Here is a 20,220-nt window from a genome sequence, read left to right as displayed (position 1 = left end):
TGAGCTGGTCTTTGCTGCTGGGCAAAGTGTTAGTGTACCTGTAGCTCCTATGAGATGCTAGTACTGTGCCTTGAGGGCAATAAACCTGGCTGAGAGCCTTTGTCCCTGTGGTCATTCTTTACAAGTAACATTGAGGTCTGCTGAATTAGCTGGCTGCACTCTTTGCTGGTGCTGATAATGCTCCAGCTCCAAGGATGGAAGCAATGAATGGCTGTAACTGCTTAAGCAACTTTGACGGAGTCTTGCAGCAATAACATTCTTCAGCACCCTTCTAGAGGTGTACCACTGGAAAAAATAAAATGATGTTAACAATGTCGTACTTACACGAGCTGTTAAGGGACAGTAGAGTTTCTCCTTGATATTAGATTCACATGGTGGAATGAGCGAGAAGGTGATTAAAATATGCATGTTAAATAGACCATACAAATATAAGTTCTTAGTTCCTGAGAATGGTATGTAGCACTTCTTCCTTTAGGTCAGATGAACCAAGACCGCTAGTTGTGCTTGGTGGCTGGGTGTCCTGTCTGTGGTGCTGCTGGCAGACTATCAGAGGGGAATATGCTGAATAATCTAAGTGTACTATTAAAAAAATTAAAGTAAAATGAGTTATCTTCACTAATTTCATACTTGCATAGGATGCTGGGGTGGGGGACAGGATGCAATGATCTCCTTATTAGCTGGCAGATATTGTGCAATAGATTAAGGGGAGTCATCATTAAAGTAAGAATATGGTTCTTAATTTGTACTCCATGAGTGAAATGCTACATTTCTTACTTGAGCATATTTGGGGTACAGTTTCCTACAGTTAAGTGATTTGATTCATATCTGTTGGCATATTGGTTAGGTCTTAACTTTCTCCCTTTATGCTGGTTTTGACCTTTTTTATGAAGGAAATGTGATGAAAAATAAATAGTATAATTTTAAAAAATGAAATTTAATTTTAACTTCATATTAAGATGAATATAGTAGGGCATGTACCTGTTGTCAGGCTGGCTAGTAGTCATAGTACAATAGTTTAAAGAGAAAAGAAAAAGAATAAAAGAAGCATGTTTTTCTTATAGTATTTCACCATAAAAATAACCAAATACTTATTAACAATGACATGTAACACACTTTTCCATGTGGCTAGCTGGCTTGATTTAATCCTGGTATACTTTCGGGCTGGGTGTTTTGTTCCTGGTCTTGCTGGCTTCTTGACCATCTCTTAGACTGAGAAAGGTACATAATGAATAATAAACTATTGTTTTTTTAACTGTTACATTGTGAATAACACCAGCTCAGTCAGAGACCTTTTGTTCTATGCCTTGTACAAACATAGAAAATAACAGCCTCTGCCCATGGAGGTTATAATTCTACATTTCAAGACATAACAGAACAACTGGATTGGGGAAGAGGACAAGGGAAGCAGCTAACTAATAAAATGTCCGCAATTCTTAGACAGCTAGGGACAGTTACCACAGCTCATCACCTGTGTGGTTGTAGCACTTTGCAGGTCACTGTGTGCAATGTGGAAGAGAGAAGAGCGGAGGAGGGTAAAATGGTGGCACTATGCATTTTCACAGGGAGTTACTCTGTGCACAGGCAGCAGTATGGAAAAGAGCATAGAGGCACTTACGGGAGAAGCAGACAGCTGGCTGACTGGAGTTGCTATCATTGGCAGAGCAAAGGCTGGGGTTGACAGCTCAGTAACATAGTGAATCTGAAAGACAGGGCTGGAATAACTGGTGAAGGGGGCTTAGAGGAAAAGACAAGGAGCTTGTTTTTGATATGGTGGATGACAGGGAGCCAGTGGAGGGACACATCTTCCTGGCTGATGCTTTGGTCAGAGCCACAAGCCAGGAAGATGATCGGGCAGCAGCATTTTGAATAGGCTAACAGGAGATGATGTGGCAGGCATCAAGGCCAGAGAGAAGGATATTTCAGTAGCTGAGGTGCAAGATGACCTAAATAGGAGCCTTAGCAGTCTGGACAAACTGAGAAGGCTGAATCTTTTAAATGTTCTATACGTATAAGTGCCAAGTCTTAGACACTCGTCAGATGTTTGGGACCAGAGAGAGGGCTGAGTGAAAGATGACACCTAGATTACTGGCCTGAATGACTGCAAGGCTGGTGGTGGTGGTGTCCAAAGTCATAGAGAAATTGAATCCTAAGATTCCATCTGGAAGTCCACAAAGATGTAAGAAATATGAGCTGAAATGTGGGACCGGATAGAAAGATGGGGCAGTAACGGAGAATAGGTTTACAAGTCAATGGAATACAGAAGGTATCTGAATCCATGCTTGTGGATAAGAGAGGATCAGGGGAATAGAGCCAGAACATTGGCTGACACCTGCTGAAAGAGTAAGATGGGAAGAGGACCACCCACTACATAGAGAGACTGCTGTCAGGGAAGAAAGAGAGCCATAGAGACTTGAAAGCCAAGGAAGGACAGGCTGTCAAGAAGTAGAGTGGTCAATGGTGTCAATCATGACTTGAGAGATCAAGAAAGATGATGATGGAATGGAGGCCTTGTGATTTGCCCAGGAAGAAGGAATTCAAGATCTTAGTGAGAGCAAATTCAGTGGAGTGGACAAGGTGGAAACCAAATAATCTTTGATGCAATTCTCCTTATGGCTAGGTGGTTTGATTCCATACTAGTTGACTTGCTGGCTGATATCTTGCTGGCTTTTTGACCAACTGAGAGAGGATTTGACCAACAAATTTTAAAAATTACACTTTATATTATAATACGTTTCTTCACTGCATTTGTGTATATGAGCAGTTAGGTTGTACAATGTGTCTCTTCGCTGGCACGCTTGCTGGTAGACAGGGTGTCTTTTAATAGGAGAAAGACACAAAAGATTAACAATGTTACCAGACTTGCCCATTACCTTGGGTTATACTCATTTATTAGGGCTACCTTCCTGGAAGAGGGTTGTGTGACACTCCAGGGATCTTTGTCTTAGGTAAAAGAAATGTTGCTTCAGAGCAAGATAGGGAAGCCAAGAACACAAGGGAGTAAATGAACTTGGGAGGGAGAGAGACTGGCAACCAGCCTGATTATAACAGTTAGTTTATTGCCAGGTATATAAAACTTATGATACTAACAGTGATACAATGCAAGGAGAGAAAAACAATCAAACGCTTACAATCCTACACAATTACAGTTGGGGTATTGGAGAAAGCTAGCCCAGGTTTGATTACAAAAGTAGGATGTTATACCTGGACGGAGAGAGAGAGTGTTGAGGGAAGTGGTGGTGGTGGGGGCGTCACACCACTCTGTGCAGCTCAAAGGTTCCCAGGAGACAGGCTGTTCAGCTTAGGGTCTGGAGCGCTTGAGACAGGCAGAGTCCCTAACACAATCAATCAGGAAGAGGGGAAGTTCCTGTGGCACTGATGCAGAATTTGGATCCAGGCATCAGGACAGAGGTTTGAACTTGGGTAGGGGTTTTTGTAGGAAAGAAACAATGGTTCAAGGGAGAACACTAGGTTTGTTTATGGGTAGACAATGACTCAAGGGAGTATACTAGAGTGGTTTTCTTTATGCCGGACAATAGGAGCTGACCACTCCTGGCTATGGGCAGTGTTCCTTGAGGGAGCTCACAATGCAATCAAGAAGATTCAGTGTTTTGCATATCAATAACTAGAATGGTTTGATAACTGCGGAGCTGGATGTGTGCAGGTATGAGTTCATTTACATAAGGGGTGGGGAACCTTTTCTATGTCAAGGGCCTGATGGTGGCCCTGGCGGCGGGGGAGAATTCAGGCGGCGGGCGCGGTTTCACGGCGGTGGCGAGGTTCAGTGGGAGGCGGGGGGCAGTGCCCGCCGCCGTAGTCCCCCCGCCACCGAAAAGGAGCAAATGGCGGCAGGGTTTCGGCGGCGGGGTTTCGGCGGCAGCCACTGCCCCCCCCCCAAACCCCGCCGCCACCGTGAAACTGCGCCGCCGCCGAATTCCCCCCCGCCGCCAGGTCCAGACCAAATGATTTCGCGGGCCTTATACGGCCCGCTGCGGGCTGGACCAGATCATTTCGCGGGCCGTATACGGCCCAAGGGCCGGACGTTCCCCACCCATGATTTACATCAAGGGCAGAGATCTCCCATCATGCAGTGCGTCCCTGCTTTGGAGGTTGGTTCTCCATACACTATGCTAATTCTTGTTCCATCTTCGATGTAGATGAGACTTCTGTTCTCCATTCGATGTGTTAATTGAGATGCCTCCTTTTTACATCTTTGATGTAGATGAGGCTAGGGGAGTTGTATCACCCTTGTTGGGAGGGTTTTAGGTGTGTCTTCCACTGCCTTTTCATATTGAGATGCCTTTGGTTTCTGGTTCAAGCAGGGACTGGGGGGATTCATGTGAGCCAGAGAGAGTAGGGGTTTTGCGCCCTGGTTCCCCAAGGACACAGAGCTGCCAGGTAACATCAAAACATGGATGATCTTAAATAGACCACGTACTACAATAAGAATGATAAATTACATACTGAGAAGGATAAGTAATTGTCTTTAGGTAAACAGTATTCTACCCTCCTCTTATAAGTTTTGTACTGAGAATGGTATGTAGAGTACACTTTTAGTTCTGGCTTGATCTACTTGTTAGCTGAGTGTTCTCTCAGCTTCCTGACCACCCATCAAAGAGGAAAATGCAGAATAAGTGTAGTTTTGCAAATATAAATTGAAAGGTAAATCAGAATGAGCAATTGCATCGTCTCTACTTACATGAGTTATTAGAGGGTGTAGTTGGTCTCATTTAATGTCAGGCTGTCAGCAAGACATGGCCAAATGTTTTGAGAAAAGAAAGGAAAGGTGATATACATCTTTCCCTTAGAGTACTCAATGATACAATACTTATGGTTAGCTGGCTTGGTTTTATCCTGGTCTGCTTGTATTGCCTCTAGGCTTGTTGGCTGTCTATTGAAGAGAGGAACATAGTGAATAATAAAGAATCAAATAAAAATCAGACATTACTTCACTAACTCTGTAGTTTAATGAGTTGGTAGGTGCACAGTCAATCATTAGCATTTTTGTTTGCAGGTGTGATAGGATGAGTTGAGGTGAGAAAATATAACACAATTTAAAATATACATGTTGTCCTTTTATAATAAATATTCTACAATAAGGACCATGTATTACTGAGAATATGATGTGGCCCATTTCTTATACCTAACTGGCTGTGTTCCACGCTTTTTGGTCCGTGTCTTGTGTCTCATGTTATTTCATGATTACCTATCAGAGAGGAATATAAAGAATAAAACCCTCAATATTAAGTATCAAGTGAACTTAAATAAGGTTTCTCATTAATTCTATATTGAGATGAGTTGATGGGGATGGTTTTGGGACAGTTAGTTTGGCCGCCCTGGCTAGGTTTATGGTTACTAAGGGTAGGCCTCCCAGGGCTAGGATTATGATTGAGGGTTGGTGGATAGCTCCTGAGGGGGCTCATGCTGGGAGGATGGGTCCAGATGGTTGGTGAGGGGCTTCTGAGGCAGTATGTGAGGGGTGGGACAGAACTAGGGGTTGGCAGGCATCTCCTTGGGGGACTCATTCTAGGGGGCAAAGCCTGGATGTTGGCAGGAAACTCCTGAGGTGGCTGGCTCTGGAAGGGAGGGGCTCAGGTGTTGGTTGGCAGCTTCTGAGGCTACTCGATCTGGGGATGGCATTAGGGAGTTGGTTGGTTGTGAGCCACTTCAGGAGCTACCATTGAGGGGTGGAGCTAGGAAGCTCCAAAGTCGGCTCCCACTTGGAGGGGCAGAGCTAGGGGGTTGGTGGGTAGTTTTTGAGACCAGTCACTATGGGGGTGGGGCTTGGAGGTTGGTAGGTGGCTCAGGCCAGGGCTGGGTGGGCACAGGGACTAGGTGGCTTGGGTTAGGCTGGGCTGATGTGGGGGAAAGACAAGTTGCGGAGAGGCAGGCCACTGGCTTCCATGGGGGCAGGTGGATGGCAGGGTCTTCAGGCACAGGGGAGGGCTGGGCAGGAGGTGGCCAGGCTTGTAACTCACACCCCAGGGGTGTGACTAGGGGTTGGTGGGCTTCTCTGGAGGCAGTTCCCATTTTGAGGGTGGGGCTCAGGGGTTGGCAGCTAGTTTTTGAGGCGACTCGCGATGGGGTGCAGTGCTTGGGTCATGTGTGGAATCAGTAGGTCTCACCAGGCTAGGGTTAGTATCACCAAGGCCAGCAATCTCTGGGCTATGTTGAGGCCTGGGGCTAGTAGGACTTCCTGGCCTAGGGCAAGGGTACTAAAGGTAGCAAAACCCTGGGCAAGAATTAGACCTGTGGCCAGTATGGATCTTCAAGATAAGACTAGCATTACAAAGGGTAGAGATCCCTGGTAGGGTTGCCAACTTTCTAATTGCTGAAAACCAAACACCCCTGGCCTTGCCCCACCTCTTCCCCTGAGGCCCTGGCCCCACCTCTCCCCCTCTGTCACTTGCTTCCCTCTCCTCTGAGACTTGCCTGCTGCCTGCAGAGCCAGGCTGGGAGGAGCTGACACAGAGCCTGCCCAATCTGGGCATGGCAGGGGTCAGTCCCCAGGGTGGGGAAATCAGGGCAGGGGATGGTGGAAAGGATCTCCCGGGTGGCGGCAGTGGTGGTGCCGGTACCTTGTTTTGAACTGAATCTGGGAGCCAGCCAGTTCTCTCCGTCAGGCGTCAGCAGCTAAGCGGAGCAGCTCCTCCAACCCTAGCCCACTCAGCCCTACAGGCCCCAGGTCTAACTATAGCCCAGGGAACCCTGCCCTTGGTTACCCTAACCGTAGACCAGGGAGACCTACTGACCCTATGTGTAACTGAGTGCCGCCCCCACAGCACGAGCCACCTCAAAAATTGCCCACCAACCCCCTATCCCTGCCCACCTAAAGCAGGCTGCTTTAGGAACTGCCTGCCAACTCACTAACCACACCGCGCAAGTGTGATTGGCCTCAGGAAAATCCTGTCAGCTCCTTAAACCCACCCCAGTGCTAGCCTCCTCAGGAGCTGCCTGCCAACCTTGTACCTCACCTCCCCGCACAAGCCCCACCCGATGCATGAGTCCCACTGACCCGCTAGCACTGCACCCCTCAGCAAGTCACCCCAGCACCTGATTGCCCATCCCCTAGCTGCGCCCCCAGAGTGAGCCTCCTCAGGAGCTTCCCACCAAACTCCTAGCCTAGCCCCACTGCTTGAGTTACCGCAGGAGCTGCCTGTAAACCCCCTAACTCTGTCCCTCCAGTGCGTGTCTCCTCACAAGAAGCCAGTCAACCCCCTAGCCCTACCCACAGTGCAAATGGCCTCAGGAGGTGCCCGCCTAGCCCCAAGCCTAGTTAGAGCACCAAACCTTGAGTAACCTGAACTCTAGCCTCAAGAGCCCAACTGGCCCCAGGGTTACCCTTAGTAACCCTAACCTTACCCCAAGGAGCTTACCAACCCAAGGCCTAATCCTATCCTGGGAGCTCTACTGATCCAAGGCCTAACCCCAGTCCTGTGACCCCCTGCCCTTGATAACCATAGCCTAGCTTGAGAATCCCTACTGACAACAGGCCTAATCCTCTTCTGGGAATCCTAACCCTAACACGGGCAGTGCAGCCATGTCCAGGCTTAACCGTAGTCTGCGGCCCTCTACATTTAGTAATGACAACCCAAGTCTGCAGCTCCCTATCCCTAGTAATCCTAACTCTTGTCCAGGGAGCCCTGCTGTCCTCAGGCATAACCCTAGCCCTGACCAGAAAGGTCAGAGACTGGACTAGCTCTTTAGACATGAGAGCTTCCTTTTGTCTCTATAGCTAAGTAACTGGAGCCTGCCTCTCTGGGTTTGGGAAATTATCCAGATGAGGGATGTGATGCAAACTGCTGCTTTTAATTTACCTGGAGCTACAGTGGGCACACACAAGGGAAGAATCAAGGAAGAAATATGAGCCAATGGGAAGGACCGATAGCTAGGTGGATTTGCTGCTAATGAAAGTGAGGGAATAATAGTCATGGCTAGAAACATTTCTGAGTTTAAAAACATCTGAAACTAGCTTCTAAAGTGCATTTCATTCTGACAATTACAAAATAGCCTCACATCTTTCTTTTCATTTTTCCCCTTGGAGAACTTTCCCCCCCCCCCCAGTTCTTTGTGTCTCAGCTTTCAGCTAACAGGGAATTTTAGGACCAAGTCAAGGATTATTATGGAGATTCTGACAGAACCTTTACTATTAGAGCACAAAGAACATCACTTTATTTATTTAGTCTTCTCCCAGCTGATATCTAAAGAATTATAACTGTATACATGTTAAAATTCTTATTTATACAATATTACATGCTTCAGCTAAGTAATGTATAATGTTGCCAAGGAACATAAATTTCCTCCTTCAGTGGTGAATGTCAGCATATGACTTTCTTGTTACCATAAAATATTCTACAGTTGCAATGCCCAGAACGACTAACAATAGTGAATCCTTCTGTCTCAATATTATTTTATACGAAGAGGACTGTGATAGAAAGACTCCTATGACATAATACTCTATATGTAATCTTAGCACTTACTGCATACTAGCTGAGAATAAATCTAAATTCACATATTGAAACATTTTAAATTATTTTACACACTGGGACAAATTCATGTCTGGTGCAACTCTGTTGATTCCAACATGGTTATATCAAGTATGAATCTGACCCATTATTTCTGAACAAGAAAGTTAGTACTCTGTCCACTCTACTATACAAAGAACATTGGTAAATGAACATTAATTTCACATGGCGGTGCAGAAACTATTCTAGTAAAGACTACAACAAAGTGGCATTCATTTAATGGAAGAATCCAGTATCTCCTGATAATCTTGCCTTCCTAAATTCTTCCAGGACAATTTATAACATGCAAGGAAAAAAATACTAATCATAATGATGGCCCCTCCAATGAGGTCATAAATGCTGGGAAAGATGCGTAGTACTGCAAGCTGCAGAATCATTGCTGTCACAATCTCTAAATGTTGCACTGTGCTGACCAGAGCTGGATGAAATTTATTCAAGGCATAATAGACACCCAGGAAAGCCACAGTAGAACATATACAGATGGCAATGAGATAGCTCCAGGTTTCTCCATCCAATGGGATAATTGGCTCTTGAAGAAAAAACATGGTGGAGGCTCCCCATACAGTTCCAGTCCAACCAAAGGTAAATAATGCAGTCCACATACTGACCCTATCTTTGATTGACTTGTAGACTATCATGGAAAGAGCTGTGGTTAAGCCTGCCATAACAGTCATGGTGTAGCCAAAGGCTTCTTTCCAGACACTGAGCAAAGAGTTTTCTTCATTAACAATGTTGGGGAACATGACCAGGCAAACACCAAAGACACTGCTAACTACTGTCATTATGTCTATATAAGCCATTTGTTCATCTATTAGTAAAAAAGCCAAAATGGCACTGAAGACAGTGGTGGTGGCTCTCCACATAATGGTCCCATTGCTTGGAGGTACTATAGAGAAGGAAGTGTAAGCACAGGTAATGGAGATAACATTGCACACACCATAGAAGAAGAGCTGCAATCTGTATCCTTTTGGTCCAAATGGGTCCTCGTGATAGTAACAGACAACAATGACAGACAACACCTGTAAGACTGAACGAATGAAAATTAGTTCTAGAGATGGCACTTTGGAACGATCAGAAACCAATCTAGTTATCAAAGCCACACAGCCATGAGCCAAGGCAGAGGCAAACAGCACTATCCAGGTCTTTCTGGAATTAAATATGCTTTCTTCTGCAAAATTCTGGCATTGTCCAGTCTCATTGGCTTTCATCTCTTGGGCTGATTGAGGTTGGATATCCATAGTTCCAAAGAAGGTTCTTCCTTCCCTTTTTTTGTCACTCAGCAATCTCTTCTTTGGATTGTCCTCCACAAAGCTTCCAACGTCTTCACTGGTTTCATCAAAACCCTCTTCTCCAGGTTGGGGATAATGGGATGTATATTTCACTGTCACTGTGTTGGGATGGATTTTCACTCGTTTTTTGACTGGGCATTGTTTGGAAGAAGTATCCATTTCCAAAGAGAAGACGGTCTAATATTCAAAAAGAAAAAAATTGTTATTTTCATTCAACCTATACTGTAAAAAACATTTGCATTACAATCTTTTGACCATTTACAAATTATTGGCATGAACCTAAACAAGTTGCTTTAGTCCTCCATGAATTCTCTTGATTTTTATTTCACAATGGAAGTTGCTCACTATCTTTGAAAACCAGGTCACTTTTATTTAAGTGCCAAAAGATGGCATTAAGGCCTAACTTTAAGCTCTCACTTTTGAAAATGACACCTGTTATCACATTGCTTCTTAAAAAGAGACATGCAAATTAATAACAATTCTTATACAGTAAGGAGAATTTCCTCATTGCACCCTTCAGATCAGTGAGTCATTCTGTAATCATGAATGGTTTTTATTGTTTACCAAGTGCTCAGGGGAAAAGAGCACTACAGATCAAAAATAAAATTTGGGTTAGAGAAGGCTGTTGCCATTTTTGTCAATTCAAAGTGAAGCAACCCAGAGACAGACAGACACAGCATCACTGAGCACTTCAATAAACTAGGAACATGGACCAGAAAAGTGTAGAAAGTAATACAAAATGAGCTTCAGAGAACTTGAAAATTTATTGTAGATTATTCTTTCCAGAAACTGTTGACTGTCTCTTTGTTTTTCAAAGGAAATTAGAAAAAAAGACCATAAGAAATGTTAGGAAAAATAGCTGTTCATTCCTGGGCAGTGCAGAGGAAAACTGTACTGAGGTAGAGAGGCCTCCCGCCAAACTGGAGAGTGAGGGACCGCTACACTCCCCTTGGTCGGTGAAGCTAAATCTACTCTGCACCCCTCACTGGAAGTCCCAGGGCAGGACAGGAAGTATAAAAGGAGAGCCCTGGACCTCGGTGCTGAAGCACTGGAGGAAGCAGACGTGTCTTCCAGGGAGCTGAGATCTCAACAGGATCCCAGACGAGGCCCTGAGTGGAGCTGCACCCTGCAGTTGGAGGAGGCAAACGAGTATCCCAAGGAAATGTGGGGAATGCCACCAGACAAATGCCCTGAGGAGCTGTGGGGACTGCCAACTGCTGAGTACCCTGAGGAGACAGAGGACCTTTGGACTATGGAGCCCTACACCCAGACTATGGTAGGAAGTAGCCCAGGGGAACCAGACATCAATCCGGATTTGCTGCCAGAGAGCATATTTCAGTTGCATCCCAGCTGACCCAGTGGTGGAACCATCTGCCACTGTTAGGGCCCTGGTCTGTGACCCAGTGAAGAAGGGTGGGCCCAGGGCCCCCTACTCCCGTGCTGCTAACCCCATTCTTGGGATGGTGGCCAAATCCTCTGCTTTGGCTGGAAGGCCTGTGCAGTGTCATAGACTTACCCCAGCCAGAAGGCTGTGGAGCCCTAGACTGTTAATTGCTATCTGCCCCAGCCAAGTGGCTGTGGGCCAAATACTGTTTGCGTTCTGCTCCTCCCCCCGGAGGGCCAGAGGTCCCCCATAGATTAGTGATTACTGTCTGCCTGAATGAGGCACAGTGGCCTCCTTTCCCACTTGAGAGCGAGGGACCACTACAAGAACAAGTGGATTTTGCTCATGTTATGAAATGACACAGATATCAAGCTTATATTCAGGCTGCCTAAACTAAACATCAGCACATTTTTCCATTCGACCTCACCTGGGTGCCTCATTTTTCACCCAACCTGGTTGAATTGTTATATTTATTCTATAAACAAAACAATTAATATATTAATAGATTTTATTTTATTTTTTAAGACCTGAAGAGACCATTATGATTTCTACTCAATCTGAGTTTCTGCATAACACAGGCCAGAGAATTCCAACCAGTGATTCCTTCAGTGTAGAGTACATTTCTTCCTATTATATAAGTAAACATATAAACCCAATAGCTCATGTTTGCACTACAGCATATCTTTTAGATTCACAGATTCTCTCTTCGAGTGATTGCTCATATGCATTCCAATGTAGGTGTGTGCGCGCCCAGTGCACAGATTCCCGGAACCTTTTTCCCTAGCAAGCCCCGCAGGGCCAGCTCAGGCGCCCCCTGGAGTGCCGCGCTCATATCGCGGTATAAAGGGCGCTGCTGGCCCTGCGGGCCCCAGTTCCTTCTTTCCGCCTGTGACGGTTGCTGGAACTATTGCCTCTTGCTGTGTGCAAGTAGCTCATTCCCATTCCGCTCCTGCCCCAAGTCCTTCTCAAGATCAAGAGGGACAGGGCAAACATCATACTGATCGCCCCAGTGTGGCCGAGACAGCATTGGTACAGTATGCTGCTCGACCTCTCCATCACCGAACCGATTCCGCTACCCAGACGGTGCGACCTGATCTCCCAGGACCACGGGAGATTGTTGCACCCCGACCTGGACTCCCTCCACCTCACTGCCTGGAGACTCTGTGGCTGACGGAGGGAGAGAGGGCCTGTTCCTTTCAGGTTCAGCAGGTCCTTCTGGGCAGCAGGAAAACGTCCACGCAAGTAACGTATAGCGCTAAGTGGCGGAGGTTCTCGGGGTGGGCAGAATCGAGAGGGTTACATCCGAGCTTCTCACCTATACAGGCTATCTTAGAGTACCTGCTGCAGCTTAAACTGCAAGGCTTGGCCCTAGCTTCCCTCAAGGTACACCTAGCAGCCATTTCGGCTTTCCACCAGCCGATGGAAGGGCGGTCCCTGTTCTCTCACCCCATGTCGGTGAGGTTCCTTAAGGGGGTGGAGAGGACTTTCCCTCAGGTGCGGGACCCAGTGCCACCCTGGGACCTCAACTTGGTCCTCAATAGACTGATGGGACACCCCTTTGAGCCCATGGCCACATGCTCCCTTCTCCTTTTATCGTGGAAGGTAGCCTTCCTGGTGGCCATCACCTCGGCCAGGAGGGTCTCTGAACTAAGGGCGTTGACCTCGGAGCCCCCCTACACAGTTTTTTACAAGGATAAGGTCCGGCTGAGACCTCACCCGGCTTTTATGCCTAAGGTGGTGTCTCAGTTCCACTGTAATCAGGACATTTTCCTTCCTGTGTTCTTTCCAAAACCCCACGGTTCAGAGGAGGAAAGGAGAGGACATTCGCTGGATGTCAGGCGAGCCTTGGCCTTCTATATCGAGCGGACCAAGCCCTTCCGGAAGTCGACACAGCTATTCGTAGCTGTGGCAGACAGGATGAAAGGCTCTCCTGTCTCCACCCAGCGAATCTCCAACTGGATTACTGCCTGCATCAGAGCACTCGAAGAGAGAAAACAAGGTTACTTACCAGTAACTGTTGTTCTTTGAGATGTGTTGCTCATATCCATTCCAAACCCACCCCCCGTCCCCACTGTCGGAGTTGGCAGAAAGAAGGGACTGGGGGCCCGCGGGGCCAGCAGCGCTCTTTATACCGCGATATGAGCGCGGCACCCCAGGGGGCGCCTGAGCTGGCCCTGCGGGGCTTGCTAGGGAAAAAGGTTCCGGGAATCTGTGCACTGGGCGCGCACACACCTACATTGGAATGGATATGAGCAACACATCTCGAAGAACAACAGTTACTGGTAAGTAACCTTGTTTTCTAAGGCTTAAAGGGACCACTGTAGCAATCTAGTCTGACCTCCTGAATAACATAGGCCAGAGAACTTCCCCATAATAATTCCTAGAGCACATCTTTTAGAAAAACACCCAATTTGATTAAAAATTCTCATTGATGGAGAATCCACCACAACCGTTGGTAAATTGCTCCACTGGTTAATTACACTCACTATTAATTTATGTCTTATTTCTAGTCTGAATTAGTCTAGCTTCAATTTTCAGCCATTGTATCATGTTATATTTTCTTCTGCTAGACTGAAGAGCCCATTAATAAGTATTTGTTCCCCATGTAGTTGTTATACGTAAGGCTGGCAGGATTTGATTTAAATTGTTAGTCATTGGTAAATGTTAATTTCACCTGACACACACACATGGCATTCATCCACAATGGTAAGCAGGCATCGTCTCCCCCACACCCAGCACCCACAGGAATCCAGTGTTCCTGGCTCCACAGCCACGCAAGCAGCCCTGTGCAGCCCCACTGTCATGGCCCATATTGCTCAATCACTGGCCAGGAGTGTGGCGGCCCTGCCCTGGGCATGAGCCATTCAGCAGCAGAGAGGAGCCTTCTCTTGAGCCAGGGGCTCATCCTCCTCCATGCAGCCCTGGCTAAGTGTCTCTGCTTCATCAGGCCAGGACCACAACCTTCCCCACACTTTGTGCCTCAGTGTCTCAAGCCCCTGCTGTCAGTGCTGGAAGCCCCCTGGAGCCCTGCTGTGAATGCTGCACTAACTACATAATGCCAACAGATAATCCTCCTCCCCTTAATTTCTTGGAACTGAGAAAATTAAAATAGTTATAAAAAAGCTTTAAGATTAACAGTGATATTAATCAAGTAAGTTACAAAAATAAAATTGAATTCTGCCAGGCCTACTTATAGAGACAAGGTGGGTGTGGTAATATCTAGGAAGCACTGACTTCTGTTGGTGAGAGAGACAAGCTTTTGAGCTTACTCTGTCTCCCCCTAATAACCTGGGCCCAATACAGTTACAACAACATTGCATACAAGCCTGCTTATAGACTGTAATCTAGCCAGCCCTTAACTTTCTCTTTGAAAAGCAAAATATATTGAGCTCCTCACCTCTATCACTAGAAGGGATGTTTTCTAATCCTTTAGTCATTCTTGTGGCTCTTCGCTGAACCCTCTCCAATTTATCAACGTTCTTTTTGAATAGAGGGCACCAGAACAGGACACAGTATTCCAGCAGCAGTCACACTAACTACAATAGCAACAGCCACAGCAGTCACGCCAAATAAATAACCTTTCTACTCCTGCTTGAGATTCACCTCTTTATGCATCCAAGGACTGCAGTGGCCCTTTTGACCACCTCATGTTCAGCTGATTATCCACCATAACCCCCAAATCTTTTTCAAAGTCCCTGCTTCCCAGGATAGAGTCCCCCATTCTGTAAGTAGGGCCTACATTCTTCATTCCTAGATGTATACATTTACATAGCCATATTAAGACACACACTGTTTGCTTGTGCTCAGCTTACCAGGTGATCCAGATCACTTTGAATCAGTGACCTGTTCTCTTCATTATTTACCACTCCCCCAGTTTTTGTCATCCGTAATGATGATTTTATGGTTTCTTCCAAGACACTGATAAAAATGTTTAATAGCCTAAGGCCAAAAACTGGTCTCTGATACTCCATTAGAAACTCAATGGATGAGCACAAAACAAACACTTGATGACAATCCGCCATTTACAATTACGTTTTGAGACCTATCGATTAGCCAGCTTTTAATCTGTGTAATGTGTGCCATGTTCATTTTATGGCATCCTAGTTTTTTAATCAAAATGTTGTGTGGTCAAGTCAAATGCCTTACAGAAGGCTAACTATATTACATGAATACTATTTGGTTTATCAGCCAAACTTGTAATAAAAATAACTATCAAGTAAGTTTGCAGGATCTTTTTTCCATAAATCCTTGCTGATTTTGCATTAATTATATTCATTAATTGACTTGCCTATTAGCTGCTCCATTATCTTTCCTGGAATTGATGTCAGACTGACTGGCCTATAATTACCCTGCTCATCCTATTTACCCTTTTTAAATATTGGCACATTAGCTTTCTTCCAGTCTTCTGGAGTTTCCATTGTTCCAAGACATGTTGAAAATTGACATTAATGGTCCAATGAGCTCCTCAGCCAGCTCTTCTAAACTCTTGGATGCCAGTTATCTGGACCCACTGATTTTAAAATGTCTAACTTTAGTAGCTGCTATTTAACATCCTCCTGAGATACTGTCATGGACCAGGGTGTGGGTGGTCAGTGCTGGAGTTAGAGGGTGGGAACAGTGTCAAGGGACAGAGCTGGAGTTAGCAACCAGAGTCAGAGCCAAGGATCAGACCCAGAACCAGGAACTAAGCTGGGGAGTGGACTGGAGAAAGTCTAGGTACAAGGCAGGCACAGGAGCAATTGCAGCTGTGGCTGTAACCATTGAGCAACCAGTGACCTGCTGCTGAGCTTGAAGTAGACCTATAGGTTCCTTGCAGCCAATCGGACAGGCCAGCCAATCAGATGATTCTGCCACAGCCCAGCTGGGTTCATTAACTGGCCTGCATTCTGAGCTGGCTATCCCCAGGTTCAGCTGAGGGAACCCAGGCTCATAGTTCCTGACAGGTACTTGTGGAATGGAAAATGTGTTATCATTATATAGGGATAATTAAAGGATTAGAAAAGATGCCTCATCATGATAGACTCAAGGAGTGCTATCTATTTAGCTTATCAAAGAGAAGATGACTGGATTGCAGTCTATAAGTACCTAGATGGGGAACTAATATTTAATAATGGGCTCTTCAGTCTAGGAAAGAAAGGTATAACATGATCCAGTGGCTAGAAGCTGAAGCTAGACAAATTCAGCCTGGGAATAAGGCATACATTTTTGAGAGAGAGTAATTAACCATTGGAAAAATGTAACCAGGGTTGTGGTGAATTATCTGTTACTGCCAATTTTTAAGTCAAGATTGAATGTTTTTCTAAAAAATATGTTCTAGGAATTATTTTGAGGAAGTTTTATATGTCATGTGTTATACAGGAGGTCAGACTAGGTGTTCACAATAGTCCCTTCTTGCCTTGGAATCTATAAATCATTTTATGATTACATGATTACAGAACAGAAATACTCATTGAACACTTCTACCTTTTCTGAATTATTATTGATAATTCTGCCATTTTCATCTAGTAATGGACCAATAGCATTTTCAGTATTCTTTTTATTCTTAAAAACTTGTTTCTTATTTTCCTTAATCTTCTGGCCATAAATTTCTCTGTATGTCCCTTTGCTTCCTTTATCAAATTTCTACAATTCCCAGCTTTTGATTTATATTCCTTGCTATCAACTTCCCCTTTCTTTCATTTGTTATATATTTTTTTTCATTTTTTATAGCTGCCATCATTTCCCCTCTAAATCAGGTCAGTTTTCTAATCAATATGGCCTTCTTCCTTTATTGTGAGATTGTAGCTTTTTTGGCATCTAGTTAAGTGGTCTTAAACAATTCCCAATTATCATTCACATTTTTCTGATTACATTCTTCCTCCCTAGAAAGACATGTAAACTTGATGTAAAGACTCCAAATGACAATTAATTTACCACCCCCTTGATAAATTTTTCCAGAGGTTAAGCACACTCACTCTCAATTTTTTTTAATTTCTAATTTTAATTTTTCTAACTTTAAATTCCAGCCATTGGTTCTTGTTATGTCTTTGTGTGCTAGATTAAAGGTTCCCGTGTTAAAGATCTTGTAGGGCTAAATGCAAGATCATGCACTTAGGAATACAAGCCACATTTACAGGATTGGGATCCTGAAAAGGACATAGGGGTGATGGTGGAAACCAACTGAACATGAGCTCTCAGTGCCATGCTGTGACCAAATAACATTAACATAATCCTTGGATGTACAAACAAGGGAATATTGAACAGAATGAGAGAGGTGATATTCCATCTGAATATGGTACTTCTGGATACTGCATCCAGTTCTGGTGTCCATTCTACTATTTAAAAAAGATGTTGAAAAATGGAGAGGGTCCAAAGAATTGTTACAAGAATGATTCAAGGTCTGGAAAACAGCCTTACAGCTTAAGACCCTGAACACATGAACAGTCAAGAGCTGGAGGCCTTTATATTCTCCTTAGAGCACTGGTCCATCCTATCTGGGGTGCCGACACCAGCTGTAGCTAATCTGTGACACATCAGAGGACGGCAAAACAAAACAACAACAGAACATGGCTGTTGGCATCATGGAAAATAATTCCTTCCTTTTTACTCAGATGACCAGCTGAATCCCTGAAGCATGAGATTGGATAGTCATTGCCATAATGCAGAGCAGCAAGTGTTTTGAGCATGCTGAGTGCAAAGCAAGCAATCCTGTTCTCCCCATGGCCCAAAAAGGAAGGGAATGAACAGAGAGCTTCGCAGACCCCAGTGCCACAAGGGCCCACTATGACCACCCAGCCTGACCCCGGCACACACTGGCCATAGAATGTCTCCCAGAAGCTGGATCATTTTGCAATCTTCTCTTTTGTTAGTGATACAAGTGGCTTTCCCCAAAACCTGAGCCGAGAGGCAGAAGGAGGCTGAATTCCATGCTGTAAGCCAGGTGAGGGGGATGGCTCAACAGGGTCTGGCCTTGCTGCAGCTCCCTACAGCTGGCAGTGGAGCGTGTGGCTCTGATCAGGGTGCTGCTCCTTACGGATGGTAACAGGGAGGTGGGGGTGGGAGTGTGGCTCTGGTCTGGGTGCTGCTCCCTGCATGTGGCAGAAGAAGAAAAACAAGTATGGGGGAGAAGAAAGACCAAGTTCTATAAACCTGTTTCTGTGGGGCACAGTGGAAGCACCAGTAGTAACACGGGGTGGGTGAGAGGAGGAAGGAGATGGCTTGACAGTGGGAGGGGGAAAAGGGGAGAGGAAGAGAGAGGGAGAGATTCAGACCACCAGTAGCTATTGCAGAAGAAGAAGAGTCTCGGAACCACCTAATAGGGAACTCTCAGCTTTCCCAGAAAGAACAGCTTCAAGTCTTCGTATTGTGGTTTTAGTGTCTCTTACAATTTCAAGGGCTAGCACTCTGTTACAGATGCACTGTAGCATAACAGGCCTGCTGTACAAGCTGCAGAGAAGTCAGCCACCAGATGCACCCAATGGTTGTGGAAGTCCTATGGAGGGCCTCTCCAGTCCCTGCTCCACTCCTGTAGTGGAGTGGCTTGAGTGTCACTGACGGCACAGTCTCCGTTACTGTGGTGAACCAAACGGAATGCAGATCTCAGTCTGAGTTTGCCGGGCTGGCAGGTAGACAAATATCTTCTTAATCCTAAACTGAGACCATCTGATACATCATCTCACTGCTTACACTGATGCTGTAACAGCCAGGGTGAAATTCACACCCCCTCAGTGCCTCCACCTCAGTTGCACAGGGTCCAGGGACCACTGTATGTATGTAAAAGGGGATCCAAAGCCCTTCCCCCAATTCCCATAGACTATTCCCAGCTTGTCCCCTTCCATGCCAGCCCTGCATGATCCATTCTAGAACACATCTCCATGGTGTAAGCACCCCTGCAGGGTCACAGCCAGCTGACTCCCAGCTTGGTCTATCAGGCTTACATGGTATGGAGTGCCTCACACCCATTCTCTGCAGTTAGCACAGATCTTGCCCATGTTGTATACAATATAGGGTTTTTAATTATTTCAAATGGGTTGCACTAGAATAGAAAATACAAGGTTAGAGCCAATGTAAGAGATTACAAAGGTCTGAGTAAAAAAAAAAAAGTCCTGTTTTCTAAAAAGGGTAACTCCTCTACCTATCCCTGTATCCATTCTTTTCTGCTTAATATATGTATTACTACTAGATGAAAGCCACACATTGGTCACCCTAAACGTGAAGATTAAATTGTCAACAGGGACAAATGAAAGATTGTGCGTGGAGGGCTAAATAGCGTGAATGGCATGATAGTTTAGTAAAGCCTGACTCTAGTTTTCTATTTAAACATTTGTTTCTGAGCAAGAGCAACAAAATATTGTTCAGTAAAACAAAAACAAAAAACATGAAGGCCTCATGGCAAACAGATTTATTTAATTATTGGAATATAGAAAAGAATTTCAAATAAATCCTTTTAGAAAAATAATTAACTTACCACTTTTGCTTTATTTTTTACTTTGAACTTAATAAAATATATGCTATATTTGCTATAGAGATGTGTTCCATACTAAACATGTCATATATAAACTTTTTAATCACATAATCATACATTTAATTTTTCCCTTTTTAAGTAGTAGTGACTTTTATTTGTTGGCTAGATCATTTAATATAAAGCAATGGAAGAAAAAGTAAGACCAGAAAAGAAAACCACTAGATAAATACTCTCCAGAGAAATAAATCCTGAGCATTCTAGCATATTTTAATATGTTAAAATAGTTAACTATTTCTAGAACATGTTCCAAACATTGAATTTTAATATTCATTTTGATTATTATGGGGACTCTATAAATTATTGTATAAAAGTTTAATTGAAATTAAGTGAATGTTCATATTGGCAATTTGTAATATAAAGTTTAAGATTTCATCCAATCAATGTATCTTGTGGGTAAAACAGGCAGATCTATTACTAGCTTTTAATAATATCAATTCAAGTTTCTAAAATACTGGTAATCAAATGGAATTTTACTTGTATCTTGGTGGCAACTGGCAAGTATGCACTTATTTAGCCAAACTG

At 44.7% G+C, this 20,220-nt stretch overlaps 1 protein-coding gene across 1 annotated transcript; it reads right to left on the bottom strand.

Moving 5' to 3' along the window:
- Window positions 1–8,157: 8,157 nt before the first annotated feature.
- On the bottom strand, window positions 8,158–9,970 carry SLC35G2 (solute carrier family 35 member G2). The gene has a single exon (XM_067538632.1). The coding sequence runs from the start codon at window positions 9,968–9,970 to the stop codon at window positions 8,735–8,737; it is 1,236 nt and encodes a 411-aa protein (XP_067394733.1). The 3' UTR covers window positions 8,158–8,734.
- Window positions 9,971–20,220: the final 10,250 nt, after the last annotated feature.

Source organism: Emydura macquarii, unplaced genomic scaffold (assembly GCF_026122565.2).
Source record: "Emydura macquarii macquarii isolate MOO-44397 ecotype Brisbane River unplaced genomic scaffold, CSIRO-AGI_Emac_v2 contig_499, whole genome shotgun sequence".
NCBI classification, from domain to species: domain Eukaryota; kingdom Metazoa; phylum Chordata; order Testudines; family Chelidae; genus Emydura; species Emydura macquarii.
Note: the sequence above shows the minus strand (reverse complement) of the source record. Positions and strands in the feature narration are given on the sequence as shown.

What these genes read in the sequence shown, in the direction of transcription:
- SLC35G2 (XM_067538632.1), bottom strand. Translation starts at nt 9,970, where the DNA reads ATGGATACTTCTTCCAAACAATGCCCAGTCAAAAAACGAGTGAAAATC.